At 43.5% G+C, this 17112-nt stretch overlaps 1 protein-coding gene across 1 annotated transcript; it reads left to right on the plus strand.

Annotated features, from left to right (window-relative positions):
• The first annotated feature begins 9260 nt into the window (after window positions 1-9260).
• LOC102278284 (nucleosome assembly protein 1-like 1) lies at window positions 9261-10743 on the plus strand. Its single transcript, XM_070382070.1, has one exon. The coding sequence runs from the start codon at window positions 9397-9399 to the stop codon at window positions 10576-10578; it is 1182 nt and encodes a 393-aa protein (XP_070238171.1). The 5' UTR covers window positions 9261-9396; the 3' UTR covers window positions 10579-10743.
• The last annotated feature ends 6369 nt before the right edge of the window (window positions 10744-17112 follow it).

Consider the following 17112-nt stretch of genomic DNA (forward strand, 5'->3'; position numbering starts at 1 on the left):
TAGGCTGCTCTCCATCTCCCCAAATGGCCCATGATGGCGCAGGGTGCCTGGCAGCAAACTCCACTCCCCAGCCCCTCCGAAGGCACTCTGGACGATGGCAGCCCAGCAGGAGCTGAGACACTAGCTCCCCTCCCCCACCTTACTCAGCAAGCTCAGCAGAGCCACAGAGCACACACACCTGGATGCAGCAGATGGTGCCTCGGCGCTATTGTTATTTTGCAGCCTGGCTGAATGGCAAGCTGAACGGGCAGGGCCAGCTTGGAGACCACTGCGGTTAAACAGGGCATGGTGTCCCCTCGGAAGGGGTGCCACCATGTTGGTGGAATCAAGGATGGCTCCTCAGAGGGGAAGGGAGGACAGCTGAGATCTTTCAGAAGCACTTCTTATATAATGACCACGAATGGGTGATAGCCAGGGCATGGCCTGCAGGCCGGTACTGTTCATGCCTCCTGTTAGCAGCTTCCTGGTGGACCGATGGCTACTGCTCACGGGGATCTTGGGCCTCTGTTGCTTACAGCAGCCAGAGTTGCCATCTGCATGCAGGAACATTATAGATATATAAAAACATATAGAGTTGTTGTTTAGTCACTCAGTCATGTCCGACTCTTGCGACCCCATGGACTGTAGCCTACCAGGCTCCCCTGTCCGTGGGATTTCCCAGACAAGAATACTGGGGTGGGTTGCCGTTTCTTTTTTCCAGGGGAATCTTCCTGAACCAGGGATTGAACCCACATCTCCTGCTTGGCAGGCGAATTCTTAACCACTGAGCCACCTGGAAAGCCCATATATATATATATATATATATATACACACACACACACACACATATATAGTTGTTCAATTGCTAAGTCGTGTCTGACTCTTTTTGCCATCCCATGGACTGCAGCCCACCAGGCTTCCTCTTCCTGCATATATATATATATATATATATATATAAATATATATATATACACACGTATATAGAGAGTTGACAAAACTTCTCGGCCAATCCAATACTTAATTTGCCACTTCCAAACTATGACTACTCTGCAAAATTATTTAGATGAAATAGGTCTGATTGACAAGCACACAGCCTGTGTGTGAGAACTTCCGAGGCAAGATGATGAGAAGATCCTGGATGGTTGTACTCATCCTTAACATGCAAAGACAGCCACGTGTTGGAAGCTAATACTCTAGCAAGGCTGAAATCTATTATTATTTCAGAGTATTAGCATTGTTTGGGGTAGAATAACTTAACCGTAATGACACTTTGAGAAATCAATATGACACAAGAGTCAGTGTGCATTTTCTTAAAGATGAACTGGCTGATGGTTTGAGCAAGGTTTTAACAGAAGAAATAAGCAAATTTCAAAAGTAAATGAATCAGAAACTGATAAGCAAGGAAAACATTTGTAGCACATAAATGATTTTGGCTTAGCTTGTGATTATCACCATATTATTCTAGAAATAAATGTTATGCTCTTTTCCTTTGTGTTCAGATTATTCTATATGTGCTACAGTTTCTTACATGCGATGTATTTTTAAGAAACTTGTCACTCATCAGCAAGAAAATCAGATGTCCTTTTCTTAAAAGACGCTCAATTTAGTATTGCTCAACAAAGTAGTATGAAAAGTTGAAGATGGAGAGAGAAAAGGATGGATTTTTTTAGGATGAAAGAAAAAAACGATATCTTCCCTAAGATTCCCTACTCTTTTTCTCAAGGTGAAAATAGATTAATTTTTTGTTGTTAATTATAAGAAAATTAAATACTTGTTGAAAGTAATTTAACCCATAAAATAAAAGGTGAGGCACCTCTGTAATTCTACCCTAGAGAGATCAAAACCATTAACAATTTGGTACATGAATGTCTCAATTTTAACTGCACAAATATGAGTCACTGTGTATAAGTGAAATAAATGGGGTTGTTCACTATTTACTGTTATAAACGGCTTTTCCATCTGACTAGATCTCTAGGATGCCTTTCCATGTCAGTAAATACAGATCTGGCATTAAGAATGATTTTCCCTCATTTATTTCACTAGTTCCCTGCTGACAGATATTTAGTTAGTTCCAATTTCCTACTTTTATAATAAACATTTCAGCCATTATTTTGTATCTACCTTAATGTATATATTTTCAATTATGTTCTTAAGATAAATTACCATGGGAGTTTTGCTTTTTTTTTTTCCTAAAGAATTTTAAAATACTTAGGTTTTCAGGTATAAACTCTAAACCTCTCTTAACCTTCCACATATGTATGAGTATGTTAAATTGTTTTAGTTGTGTCTGACTCTTTGCGACCCTATAGACTGTACCCTCCAGGCTCCTCTGTCCATGGGGTTCTCCAGGCAAGAATTATCCCGTTGGTGAAGCTGAATTCAGGGCTGAATTTATTCTGTTGTCAGTGGTCATGTAGGCAGAATTCTAAAGTGGCCCCCAAGATGCCAGTCCCTCTGCTGAATGCCCCTGTATGATTCCTGCCATTGAGTGTAGGGCAGAATATGGTGAGACCTCTCTCCTGTGGATGGGTTATTATTCAGTTGATTTTGAGTTTTTCATGGGGAAGATTATGGGTGGACCTAACCTAATCAGGCGAGTATCATTGCCAGAAAGGAAACCAACAGCCTTTGGTTTGGGAACTGTCCAGGGGCCGAGTGGCAAATGGTCAGGAACCTTGAGTGGCTTCTAGGAGTCACATTGGGTTCCTGGCCAGAGACATCAGTCCTACAACCACTAGGAACTAAATTATCCGGTGAACATAGAAGAAGACCATGAGACTTGAATGAGAATTTCAGTTCCAGGTTCACATTTGACCTCAGTCTGGTGAGTCCTCAAGCAGAGGGACCCAGCCAACCCGTACTTGGCTTAGCTTTGTCTCATATAAGTAGCTACGTTTGTGGTAACTTATTACACAGAATTTAAAAAGCTAGTATCACAGCAAATAGAGGCAGGGCATTGCCATTGTGTTCTGGAGTTTTCTTGTGGCTGTCACACCTGGGGACATGAAACCTCCCCAAGTACCCACCCTTTGCACAGATGTGGTGGGCCAGGCTGGTTCAGGTGGGCACTTCTGCTTTCCCTGGACATTGACTGGAACTTCCAGGAGCTATTTAACCAGCAGCTGCTCTGAGATGGAAGGTCCAAGACTCGTCACTCACATGTCCGATGCCCTGGAGAGTGTGGCTGGGACACTGGCCTGACCTTCAGTGCCTCAGGAACTTTCCCCCTGGTCTTTTGAACAAGCAGGTGAACTTCCTGCATGGTAGCTTAGGGTTCCAAGAGTGAGTGCTCCAAGAAGCAGGAAGTAGAATTTTCCCCCTCTCCTAAGGATCAGACTTGAGTCTGGCACTGTGTTATTTTCACCACATTCTGTGGGTCAGTGTGGTTCAGAGCCTACTCACACTCTGGGGGTTGGGGACCCAGTCCCACCTCCCAGGGGGCGGAGTGTCAAAGAAAGTATGGACCAGATGGAGTGTCCCATGGTTCCAACTGCTGACTGGCAAAACCCCATGAGTGTAGTTGCAATTCTCTATTTCTGTTCCCTACACAGCCTTCCAAAGAATGTGTCCAGTTTGTATAATTCTTTTGTTCTTCCCATGATGTTTGTCTTGATTGTATTTACTGAAATGCCATTTTCTGATTAATCTAAAAATAAAATTTGGGCTTGTATTTTGTGTGTCTTTTTAATTTTATTTTTCTGATAATTCATTGTTATTCTATTTTACAAAAATACAAAAACAAACAAAAAAATTTACAAAAATTTTGGTCTGAGGCTGATTGGAAGTTGAAAAAAGAAACCCCTGGTGGTTCCCGTCAGATAGTTTGAGCAGTGCTGGTTCAGGAGACTGAGTTCTGGGGGCCATGTGTGATATAACGGGGTGGACTTGCAGATGAACTGAGGCAGTGGAGCTGGGTGGTGGGGCTGGGATCCAGGCTGAGCTCTTTAGAACTCGGGTGTCCATTCAGTAAAGGAATAACTTTTTCTTCTCCCAGACAGGAGACTCATGGGCAAACCTGCTGGGCAGTTCTCCCCCAGACGGACAGCGGTCCACTGACAGGTCATGAGCTCAGCCAGAAGGGGAGTCATTTCTGACGGATAAGAAACTCCTGATGGCGTGTATGGAGCCCCCTAGCTCTTCATCATCAGGACATCAACAAAAAGGATATTTAGAGTTAAATGTGGAGGCTTACGTTGGGGACTTCCCTGGTGATCCAGTGGTTAAGACTCCATGCAGGAGGCCCAGGTTCAACCCCTGGTCAGGGAACTAGATCCCACATGCCAGCTAAGAGTTTGCATGCCACAACCAAGGTCTTGCTACTGCAACTAAGACCTGGTGCAGCCAGAAAAAAAAAAAAAAAGAAAATTCCATCCTGGGAGGGGCCGAAACTACAATTAGGTTGCGTGCATGCATGCTAAGTTGCTCAGTCGTGTCCAGCTATTTGTGATCCCCTGGAGGAGGGCATGGCAACCCACTCCAGTATACTTGGGAAATCCCATGGATAGAGGAGCCTGGTGGGCTACCGTCCATAGGGGTCGCAAAGAGTCAGATACGATTGAATCACTAACACTTGCAAATTGTGTTGACCAATACGAAAGCCACTAGCCACATAGCACTATTTAAAATAAACTTAATTACAATTGAGTAAAATAAAAATTCTGTTTCTTATTGTACCAGTCACAGTGCAATGGTCCGTGGCCGTAAGTGCCTAGTGGCTGTCGTATTGGACAACTCAGACGCAGGATGGAGCCGTCGACACTGGGACTTATGTTGGGCAGCCCTGGAAGGGCCCCGTCATGGAAGATGCGTGCCCCCACATCTTTGCTTTGTTTAGATTCGAGGGTTGAAATAAGGGTGATAAATAGTTGAAAATTTGAGGAGGATAGATTTAGCTTCGTATTAGGAAAATCTTCTGAACAGAAACAGCTGTTCAGAGGTGGCTTATAGGCAGTGAGTCCCCATGTTACCAGGAGAATTCAACTCTGGGTGAAGGGCTTTGGTTGTCTTTTCTTCTCTGAAGGCTTCTCCATGCTGTGAAAGGTATTCTTTATAAAATATATATTTTTTCTGTTCTAGCTGCTAAGCGTTGCACTTTCCTTACATGATCACATTCATCATTTTAACAATTCTGCAAGTCAGGGAATAGCATCTATCCCCTTCTTACAGATGAGGAAACAGAATCAGCCAGGTAAGTTGCCCAAGTTCTGGTAAATACAATGGGTCAATGAATTTTGTGGGGTCTGATCCCAAGCTTTTAATAGACTCCCTTTAATCTTTTTTTTTAATAGATCTTTAAAAAATATTTATCTATGTATTTGGCCATGTAGAGTCTGCTTTGTGTCCGGTGGGATCTTTTGTTGCGGTGCGTGGATTCTCTAGTTGTGCCACGTGGACTAAGTTACCCTGCGGCATGTGGGGTCTTAGCTCCCAACCAGGGATAGAACCCGTGTCTCCTGAATTGCAAGGCACATTCTTAACCACCAGACCACCAGGGAAGCTCCTGCTGTTTAATCTTGAAACTAGCAGATGCCCACTAAATACTGCTTGATTGAACAAACTGCACCAAATATATTAGTTCCTGAGAAACAAACAATATTCTTGGGTGGTTTACATAATATGATCACAACTGAGTGAAAATAAAATATGTATAGAGCAAAGGAATACTAGTGACAAAATATTAATGACAAATATGATGATATATTAATGTCATAGTTAATAGTTCTTGGTAGGATCAGAATTCATTTTTCCTTTTTGAAAAAATACAATAGATACTGCTATTTACTCAACAAAGCAAACTTTACTTAAAAATATCAGGTGGGCACTAAGAGAATTTAGTGAACACATAGAGTTGTAATTAACTGTGTGTGCCTGCTGTCCAACTCTCCTCTGTCCATGGGATTCTCCAGGCAAGAATAGTGGAGTGGGTTGCCGTGCCCTTCTCCAGGGGATGTTCCCCACCCAGGGATCGAATCCGTGTCTTCTGTGGCTCTTTGCATTGGCAAGTGGATTCTTTACCGCTAGCGCCACCTGGGAAGCCCCCCAGTTAACTGTGGCTGAAGGACAAACCACCTTGAACATAGCAGCTGAGGCAGCAAGTTGTTTCTCATGCTTCTGAGGGTGGGCTGGGTAGTTTCTTGGGTGGTCTCCCTGGGCTCACGTCTGCAGCTGCATTCAGCGGGAGGTGAATGAAAATTTCCCATGGCTCTCATTCAGAGCTCTTGTGCAGAACCCAGCTCCCCCCATGGAATCCTTCTGTGCCTTCAGCTCTGGGAGCCTTGCTTCTTGGTGAGACTGGCATCAGGAGACCCTTTGAAAGAGGAGAGTGGGCAATATCCAGAGTAGGCCAGGTTCCCATCTTAGGGCATCCAGACAGAGACTATGGGGTTGGATGGGCCCTCCAGTTAAGGGCCACTCTGCATTGGAGGACTTGTTTTGGTTCAAGCTCATTACAGCGTGGGTGTTCACTGAGCTCAGAGCCTTCAGGTCCACCTGCTGGTCATGAAATTAATACCTTACGGTTGCCAACCATTTTGTCAATTTTTGCCCTGAGCATTTGCAAAGCCTCTTACTTTGGCCCAAAGTTCCAGAGCTGAAGACATAGGGAATTTTCTTATGGAGGTCACCTCACAATGAAAACAATGAATGTTTCTTCAGTGGCCTCCTTTTCTGTCTATTGTTGCATAAATAACTTAAGTGTGTTGGCAGTCATGGCCTCTTCCATATCTCAAACCTTTGGATTGTGAACTCATTTATCTTCCCTCGTGGTTTCAAAGTGGCTGCTGCTCCCCTCTGTAGGCCTAACATTTGCTTTCCAGGCAAGGAGAAAGGCGGACTCACCAAGGGGCAAAGAAAGTGTATTCATCAGGAAGGTACAACTTTCCTAAAGGCCTCATCTGGTAGACCTCTCACTGGCCAGCATCAGAGCCAAGTCCTCTGACCCCGCCAGCTGCAAAGCAGCTGGGAGGAGAGGGTCCTGGGTGGGCTGGCCCACAATTGGCATGTCCCCCATAGTCAGTTACCTTCTCAAGGTGGTCTATATCCATATAATGGGCACCTTCTGCATACCACTGTCTCCCAGACAATCACAACCAGAGACGGAGCTCTGTCTGATATTAGGGATGCTTGTGGGGCTGCTCCAAGCGAGCCTGCATCTACCATTTGCTCCCCAGGCCCTGCTTCTGACAATTACCCTCATTGTTTTTAATTGTCTCTTAAAGACAGAGGACATTTTGGATATCATTCTTTACCCATAGGCTTCCCTCTTGGCTCAGCTGATAGAGAATCTGCTTGCAATGCAGAAGACCTGGGTTTGATCCCTGGGTTGGGAAGATCCCCTGGAGAAGGGAAAGGCTACCCACTCCAGTATTCTGGCCTGGAGAATTCCACGGACTATACAAGTCCAGGGGTTCGCAAAGAGTCGGACACAACTGAGTGACTTTCAGTTATTTACCCACAAGCACAACTTGGCTTTGCACTTAGTTTGTGCTTAATATGTATTTGTTGATTTTTAGAAATAATTGGATTTCTTTCCTCTCTTGTCTGAAGATCATTCCAGGCTGTTCCAGGGCTGGTCATTGGGAAGAGGCAACAGGACAACAGTTGCTGGAACACAGGGACATTTGCCTTTTCTTCAACGTGGCCAAGCATCATCTTGATGGAAATTGCTTCCAGAGGCTGATGCTTTGTGCTCACATCTCTCTCTCTCCATCTCTCGCTGGGTCTCTATTGGCAGGTGCACCCAGATATACTCAGTAGCTGACTTGGTGACAGAATGAAGTAAAAAACAAAAAAACACAAGCTCTGCCTTTCACCTGATGCCCTCTGCATTCACAGGGCTGTTTAAATAGCCGGGCTTATTAGTGTGTATTTGTCCCTTTCTCTCTCATTCTGCTTAATCATTGTCAGGAGGGTCAGAGAATGGTCTGGATGTTGACAAAAGCCTGGAATAACTAACTTAGGGCTAAACTTCTAATCAGGATTGGGAGGAGGGACAGCTGCTTCCCCAGGGTGCTCGTGGATCCTAATGAACCCTCAGCAACCCTAAGAGCTGCCTGGCATTGGTGGGCCCCTGGCCGATCCGCTGGGGCAGTTTTGTACCACAGATTGATTTGTATGTTCTCATTGTAACCATTCTGAAGCCTCAATTTCCGAGGTCTTCCATGGCACACTATAATTTCAGGATTGACAATGATGCTGACAAGAGTGAAAAGAAAACATATTTAAGGAAACAGGAATTTCTCTCAACCTTTATTTTGACATTCAGCAGTAGATGATGGATGTTTTAAATTACTTCTGATAAGAAGCTATCAGTAGGAGCTATTTTGTTTCACAGATACCTGGCAGGTCAAAAACATACTCAAATTGAACAAATATTCTCAAATTAAGTACGGAGAATAGGGAGGCCAAGTAACTCGTGCCGCCGAAAGAAAGGGAATTTAAAGGGACACAGTTACTGCTGCAGTGAGCCAGACTGCACAGAGACAGACAACTGGGGTGGCCAAAGTGAAACCAGGCTCTGGCTGGTTTAATCTAGAAAGAGCTGGAGCTGCTTAGGAGGAAGCAGAGATCCAGCTCCCAGGCTGTCAGGAGAGCTGGTTGGCTAGGCTGCATGAACAAGTCATTTTAAGGAGCCTTCAGTCTCACATGTTTTTCCCTAGTCACTAAATCTCTGAGGCCTTAGTTTCCCCATTCGTAGAATGTGATGGTAACATCCTCGTCAAAGAGTGAAGGAGGTGTGTGCATGAAGCTGCTTCAACAACTGTGATGCTTCACTTTAGTTAAGGACTATCTGCTCTAATAGTAAAGGCGGTTAGGTGTACCTCCTTTGCAAACCATTTTCAAGCTATTAGAAGTTGTAAATTTTGTATATACACAAAATATAGGTATATGGTATATGCATTATTTTAAATAATTGTCACTGTATCCACATTTATTGAGCACCTACTGTGTACCGGGCACTGAGCTTGGTGCAGGAGAAGAAAACCAGTGAGGAAAAGTTCCCATAATGTTGCCTGTTACTGTTCACAAATGATGTTGAGAACTATGGATTTTTTAAATACAAAGAATTTATTTTATTGTTATACTTTATGTAAAGTATACAAAGTATTCCAGTTATTGCTGTCTGCTAGTCTCTTGTGTAGTAATTCATGCATAGGGGACCAAAGGTTCAAGTGGTAAAGGAAGACGGTCTTTTTGTGAATTCACAGGGCATTCACAGGCATCCAGGAAGCAGATTCTAAAATGAAGATTTGGCTTTTTTAGCGCCATCTGCTCGCGCGCCGCCTCCTGCTCCTCTCACTGCCGCCCTGAGTCGCTGCCTGCGCAGCTCAGGCCGCTCGGCTCCCCGCGCTCGCCACCGGAGAGCTGAGCTGGAAAACGAAATTTGCCATTTTTGAAAATATTTGGCATTTGTACAACATGGCAGACATCGACAACAAAGAACAGTCTGAACTTGATCAAGATTTGGATGATGTTGAAGAAGTAGAAGAAGAAACTGGTGAAGAAACAAAAATCAAAGCACATCAGCTGACTGTTCAGATGATGCAAAATCCTCAGATTCTTGCAGCCCTTCAAGAAAGACTTGATGGTCTGGTAGAAACACCAACAGGATACGTTGAAAGCTTGCCTAGGGTAGTGAAAAGACGAGTGAATGCTCTCAAAAACCTTCAAGTTAAATGTGCACAGATAGAAGCCAAATTCTATGAGGAAGTTCATGATCTTGAAAGAAAGTATTCTGTTCTTTATCAGCCTCTGTTTGATAAGCGATTTGAGATCATTAATGCCATTTATGAACCTACAGAAGAAGAGTGTGAATGGAAACCAGGTGAGGAAGATGAAATTTCGGAGGAGCTAAAAGAAAAGGCCAAGATTGAAGATGAGAAAAAGGATGAAGAAAAAGAAGATCCCAAGGGAATTCCTGAGTTTTGGTTGACCGTTTTTAAGAATGTTGACTTGCTCAGTGATACGGTTCAGGAACATGATGAACCTATTCTGAAGCACTTGAAAGATATTAAAGTGAAGTTCTCAGATGCTGGTCAGCCTATGAGTTTTGTCTTAGAATTTCACTTTGAACCCAATGAATATTTCACAAATGAAGTGTTGACAAAGACATATAGGATGAGGTCAGAACCTCAGGGGTCAGATGATTCTGATCCCTTTTCTTTTGATGGACCAGAAATTATGGGTTGTACAGGGTGCCAGATAGATTGTAAAAAAGGGAAGAATGTCACTTTGAAAACGATTAAGAAGAAGCAGAAACACAAGGGACGTGGGACAGTTCGTACTGTGACCAAAACAGTTTCTAATGACTCTTTCTTTAATTTTTTTGCCCCTCCTGAAGTTCCTGAGAGTGGAGATCTGGATGATGATTCTGAAGCTATCCTCGCTGCAGACTTTGAAATTGGTCACTTTTTACGTGACCATATAATCCCAAGATCAGTGTTATACTTTACTGGAGAAGCTATTGAAGATGATGACGATGATTATGATGAAGAAGGTGAAGAAGCAGATGAGGAAGGGGAAGAAGAAGGAGATGAGGAAAATGATCCAGACTGTGACCCAAAGAAGGATCAAAACCCAGCAGAGTGCAAGCAGCAGTGAAGCAGGATGTATGAGGCCTGAGGATAACCTGCACTGATCTACCTTCTGCTTCCATGGAAAGGATGAATTTACATCATTTGACAAGCCTATTTCAAGTTTTTTGTTGTTTGTTTGTTTGCTCATTTTTGTTTTTGCATCCTAAAATAAAAATGTCATATAATTTTAGTTCTCAAAAAAAAAAAGTAAATAAAATGAAGATTTGAGTGCAAGATGTTTATATTGGAGAATGGATGTGTGAGCACATGGAAATGACCAGGGGTTGGGGGGTTACCTCTGTGTGTGTGTGTGTATATGTGTGTTCCAGTATGTTTGGGAAGGGGAACTCTATAGCCACGCAGATGGGGCTTGGTGGACACCTTATACATTTGGCTTTTTAGCTATTAATAAATTGACCATATTTATACATATTTATACTGAAAGTGGGGCTTCCCTCGTGGCTCAGAGGTTAAAGTGTCTGCCTGCAATATGGGAGACCCGGGTTCGATCCCTGGGTCGGGAAGATCCCCTGGAGAAGGAAATGGCAACCCACTCCAGGATTCTTGCCTGGAGAACCCCATGGACAGAGAAGCCTGGTGGGCTACAGTCCATGGGGTCGCAAAGAGTTGGACACGACTGAGCGACTTCACTTACTTACTTACTTATACTGAAAATGAAAGTCACTCAGTCATGTCCAACTCTTTGCGACCCCATGGACCATACAGTCCATGGAATTCTCCAGGCCATAATACTGGAGTGAGTAGCTGTTCCCTTCTCTGGGGGATCTTCCCAACCCAGGGATCGAACCCAGATCTCCTGCATTGCAGGCAGATTCTTTATCAGCTGAGCCACAAGGGCAACCTATATTTATACCCCACTGCTGATAAAGCTGAAACACTCTGGCTGGACACTAACATGTAACTGCAAAATATTCGGTGGGTTTTGAGTATAAAAATCCCTAATGTAGATCAGGAATAAACCCTAATTATGGTAAGCTGATCCCATTTGCCTGAGAATGACTAAGAATCAAGCAGGTGACCTCGCTTGGGCCAGTGAGATGTGGGCAGGGCTGGATGCTTTGCAGGGAAATTTTCCTTTCTCTTAAAAAAAGAAAAAATCCTGTTTATTATTGAAGGAACAAACATTGGAAACGACCTATCTTTTGTTATGTGAGATCATGTATTTTCTTTATTGTTGGAGCCGAGTTGGACTTTCTGTGACTTGAGAGTATCCTAACATAGACATGTTCTTTGAGCACCCACAATGTATCAAGCAGAATGAGAAGCATGTTCGGAGCATTACTTCATTTAACTTCACACATTTTCTCTAGAGGCAGATATTGTTGTCTTTACTGATGAGGACCTTAAGGTCCATGAAGGTGAAGTAAGTTGTTGAAGTCACAGAAAATGACCAAGCTAGGATTTGAGCCTGGATTTTCCAACTCTAGAGCTTGGATTCTGAAATTATGGCTGTACTCTTCTCTGAAGGGACAACAATCATCATAATAGGACAGATTTCCTTATTTAAAAAGTTTGAATAAAGGGTCTGATACATAAAACCATCATATGATGAATTAAAAAGCAACTGGCCTCATCAGGAAACTTTTGCAACATGTAACTACACAGATGGATGATAGACAAAAGGTTAAGAGCCTTAATATAGAAACAGATTTTACAAGTAAAAGAAATTTGTCAGAATTTTCAACAGAAAAAAAGAAAATTGAAAAAAATTATATTTTCAATGGGCAAAAGGAGAAATACATTTGACCACTGAATAAAAGAAATAACCTTAATCAAAAACATAAATAAACAGGGACCAATGTGCATATAAAATTGGTAATGAGGAAAGAAAAGTGTGTTAATAGCTAGTGCTGGCAAGGAAGCAGTGAATTTAGCATTCTCATAAACTGCTATATATAAAAATTGGTATCTTGACGCTTGTCTTAAATGAAAAAATTTTTCTTTTCATTCAGTGGTTTCAACTTCTAGGAACTTACTCTAATGAGAGATGTGCCCAATACTTTATGCTCAAAGATGTGCAAACCACAATTATAGTATAAAAATTGGATACAGTCTACATGTTCAAGGATTGAAGAGCAGAGTACATCGTGGCTTGGCGGGCTGGTCCATTGTGTCACCCGGGAGTGATTCCATATCCCACAGGGAGGAAGGCTGTTGGGGCTGAAGCTCAGGCTCCATGGGTCCATCAGTTTTGCATCCTCTAGCCTTCAGATTGCATCTTTGGTCCTGATGTTGTTGTCTCCTGGGACAAGAAGTTGAACAGCTTCAGCTTCACGTGTTTCACAGCAGGAAAACGGAAGAGTCAGGGGCTGTGTTTGCATCAGGAGAGCAGCGTTTCCCCAGCCAGCCCTGGCTGACTCCCATTTCCACCCCACAGGCCAGAACTGTGCTTGGCTAATATTTCAGCAAGGGTCACCATCCCTTTTGTCCCATGATGGACTCCTGCCCAGAGGAGACTCTTCTGAGTTCTGTTTTATTGAACCATGTGTGTGTTCCTAGGGAAGCACACACTTCCATCATAGTAACTTTGTGGTGGGGGTCTGATACCTAGTAGGACATGCCTTCCACATCATTCCTTAGGAGAAATGATGTCTCCTCTGGCACTTGAGTGTTCAAGAGCCATCTTAAGGTTCCCCCTTCTCCTTTCAGAATATGATGGTAATGGTACTAACTTAGGGGTTAATTTGGCCAATATCACACAATAGAGTGCTCTCAGAATAGTCACTGGACCTGTTCTAATTTACTTAGTGAATCACTTCAAATCTTTGACCTATTTCTGTTTTACCAGTTATAAATAGCACTTGAACAATCACCCTTGTATATAAATCTTGCAAAAATCTCTGATGATTTTCCCACTATGAATACCTACATGATAATTCTAAAAAGTTGTTGGGTCAAAGTGTATGCCACATTTTAAGGCTTTTTTACACATATTGTCGAATTTCCCTCCAGAAAGGCTTAAACCATGATTAGTTGCTAGTGGTAAAGAGCACACTTGCCAAGGCAGGAGATGCGTGTTCAACCCCTGGGTCGGGAAGATCCCCTGGAGGAGGAGATGGCAACCCTTTCCAGTATTCCTGCCTGGAGAATCCCATGGACAGAGGAGCCTGGCGGGCTACAGTCCATGGGGTCGCACAGAGTGGGCCATGACTGAAGCGACTGAGCATGAGCACAGTAAGATTTAAAATGTTTCTGCCAGCCTGGTATGTTGTTTTCATCTTAATGTATTGTTAATGCACTGAATCACACTTGTGTACTATATTTTATTGTCCTTATCATATAAAATTAGTATTTTGGGGGGTGAGAGGATGGCCTCAGGGGGAGGGGATATATGTGTACTTGTAGCTGATTCACCTCATTACACAGCAGAAACCAACACAACATCATAAAGCTATTATCCTCCCACTAAAAATAAATTTTAAAATCAATTATATTAAAAAAGCTAGAAAAAAAAAAGAATCTGGAAACTCTTTATGTACTGAAATAGAAAGACTTCCAGTTCATAGCATTAAGTAAAAAAAAACCAAAACACCACAAGAAAAAATTTGTTTTTTGTAAAGAGCTCTTACAGGGGAAAAACACACACACAGAAAAGAATACTGTCCTATCTTGTTTGTCCACTGGATGTTTAATAATTCTAGTGAATTGATGAGAGAGAAGCCTTGGACTTTGGAGGGTCCATAGCAAAGACGCACTCGGGAAGTGAAGGGCCAAGTGTCCCAGGGCCGAATGAGACGGAGACGGTGATGGGGCTCCGGGGTCCAGCCACATTCCTACAGGTGGCGTTTGCTGAGCTCTGGCTGATTTTCAAGGCCTGAGATGCCCTCTGAGGCTGGAGCTGTGTGTCATCCCAAAGGAATAGGTTCATACTTGGAATTCAGATGCCATGATGAGTACTGTTAAAAAGACCTTTTAGGGGCTGGCTACCACTTCTGTCTATTCTTAAAAAAAACAATTACTCTTAACTGTGTAAAATGCATGGAACATAAAACTCACCACCTAACATTATACATTTTATCTTCACATTGGTGTCCACCTCTCACCCCCGCCCTCCTCCCGACGCTTCTCATTATTCTACTGTGTAGAATACTGTACTCTGTACCTGGTAAACAACAAATCCCCATTTCTTACACCCCCTCCAAGCCCTGGCATCCATCATGCTACTTTCTGACTCTGAGTTTGCCTTTTAGGTACCTCATGTTAGCACAAACATACAGTATTTGTCCTTTTGTGACAGGCTTATTTCACCCAGCAGAATGTCCTCCAAGTTCATCCCTGCTACAGCCTGTGTCAGAGTTTCCCTCTTTTTTTTTTTTTAAGGCTGAATAATATTCCTGTTTACTCTTCTCATCCCCTTTGGGGACTCAGAGGCCTTGTAAGTTGGTGGAGATGACTGGGGTGTGCGTGACACCCAACCCCAGACAGAACTTCTGGGAAATCTCATGGCCTGAGGGCCCCAACCTGCCAAACGGCAGCATCACACTCTGTTGGCCCTTTCTCTCTCCTGTCCACACCTGCGCCTCTTGGGTCCCCAAGGGAGACCAGTGCTCCTCTCTCAAGTCATCGGGAAGGATTGCTGGGCTGAGAGGTGCCCTTGGGTGTCCCCTGAACCCTTTCAGAGGCCAAACGTGTGGTTTTTCTGTAAACAGGGCATCTGTCTTTTTTGGGGTGGTGGTAATGCAGTTTGTTACAGTACAGAGATGATAAAGAGAGGTGCAAAGGGCAGCTGTAAAGGAAAATATCTATTATGAAGTGGGAATTCCTTTTCTTTTTTAAATGTAGAGATTGAGTACATTTTTTTTTAAATCCACATACACCTCTTTAGATAAATAAGCCCCCTGAAATGGAATGGCCATTCTCTCGCAAATTCTTAGTCCTGAAAAGGGTTTTTTTTAAAAAAGAGTATTTTTCCTGCTTCCTCCTCCCATGAAGCTGAATGAGTTTATTTATCCAGCTCTCACCTTAGGTGTGAACTTTAAATTAAACACTTACAGCATTATCAATTAATGTAAGAGAAAACCATCCAAGGAGGGGAGTGAGCCGGCTCGAAACCCCTGGGGGGAGAATTGAATGCAGATAAAAGGGGTTCAACAACATGATCTTCCTGTCCTGTACTCCAGGGAGATTTTCCTTGAACTGGTTCACGTAGTCAAAAGCCGTCCATTCTTTTCTGAAGGACGGTGGAGATAATTTTAATCATAATGGAGACTATATGCGTGCAAGTCTTTAGAAGGATGAACAGAGAGAGTTGGCGTGGCGAAGGATTTGTAGCTGGCCGGCTTTACAGCCTGCATTAACAGGCAGAATCTACCCTCACCGATGCCCTGGATGACTAAGAAAAGTGGCGCGAGGCTCTATGAGAGGCCACGGATGTTAAGCATGTTAACATTTCCATTATGTCTAAAAGCAGAAAATGGAACAAATAATGCAGGTTGGGTTTTCTCCCCCCGCTCCTCTAATGTATGCCAGAATGTCACAGGAACTCATTGTCTGCGATGAATACAAAAATATGGGCAATTCAGGCCAAACAATGCAAACGCCTGTGATTCCATAAAAGCATCTCACTCGCATTAAGTTCATCTGGCTTGGTTTTACCCTTATTTATTCCTCCCCAATAAGGCTGTTTCTCGACTAGTGTGATCTTGAAAGTTTAAGCTGCGCCCAGAATGGCGTCTCCTCTTCCTTCCGGCTTTCTCGGTGTTTATATTCTAAAATCGAGAGAATGCGGAATGAAATAAAATTGAACTGTCGTATTTGTTTTTCTCACCTCTTCTCTCAGGCCAAATGCTGTCTGGTTTTGACACTCACCTCCTAATCATTTTCACAGGATGCAGAGGCATGGGTCGCAGCCGTGAGCCTAAGCAGTGGTCCGTTGGCTCTTTGACACCAAGCACTTGCTTGGATGCTCTGCTGATGGCCCAGTGCAGGGCAGACACGCAGCCCTACTCAGTTCTGAGCCTTAGAAGGAGGCTGGGTGGTCTTTTCTGTCTCCCAGGGTTCCTGCTCTTAGAGGAAAGGATTTCAAGATGGAGTCACTTAGGACTCAAGTGATTTTGAACTTGAACTGAGATTTGCAGTCTGCTGCAAGGATGGGTGTGAAGTGGAGGCTCTCCCAAGAGTCACAGGGATGAGGGCAGGGGACAGAAGTGAAAGGAGAGGACATCTGAGCTTGGGGGAGACTTGGTCATGTTACTTCCTGCCCCTCTTTAGAATCGACGGACAGTTGGGTACGGAAAAAAATCACAGAAACCCTCCTTTCCTCTGGTTCATGTATCCCTGGTCCCTGGAGACCAAAGTTGGTGCCAGCTAGATGGCTTCTGGCTTTAAACACGGTACCCAAGACTTCACAAAGGTCTTCTCTCTGCCTCAAAGAATCAAAACCTTTGGGCCGACCCATACATAAACCTGCAGAAAACTGCACGCTTTCAACCCCAAAGAACAAACCACCCTCTCTGCAGAGCGTTCCCCTGTTTCTCACCCCTGCAGGCTTTCTTTTCACTTGGCTGGTCCTTCCTGCTCTCGACTCATTAAGCAAGCG

The sequence above is a fragment of the Bos mutus genome, chromosome 13, assembly GCF_027580195.1.
Source record: "Bos mutus isolate GX-2022 chromosome 13, NWIPB_WYAK_1.1, whole genome shotgun sequence".
NCBI classification, from domain to species: Eukaryota; Metazoa; Chordata; class Mammalia; order Artiodactyla; family Bovidae; genus Bos; species Bos mutus.

What these genes read in the sequence shown, in the direction of transcription:
- LOC102278284 (XM_070382070.1), top strand. Translation starts at nt 9,397, where the DNA reads ATGGCAGACATCGACAACAAAGAACAGTCTGAACTTGATCAAGATTTG.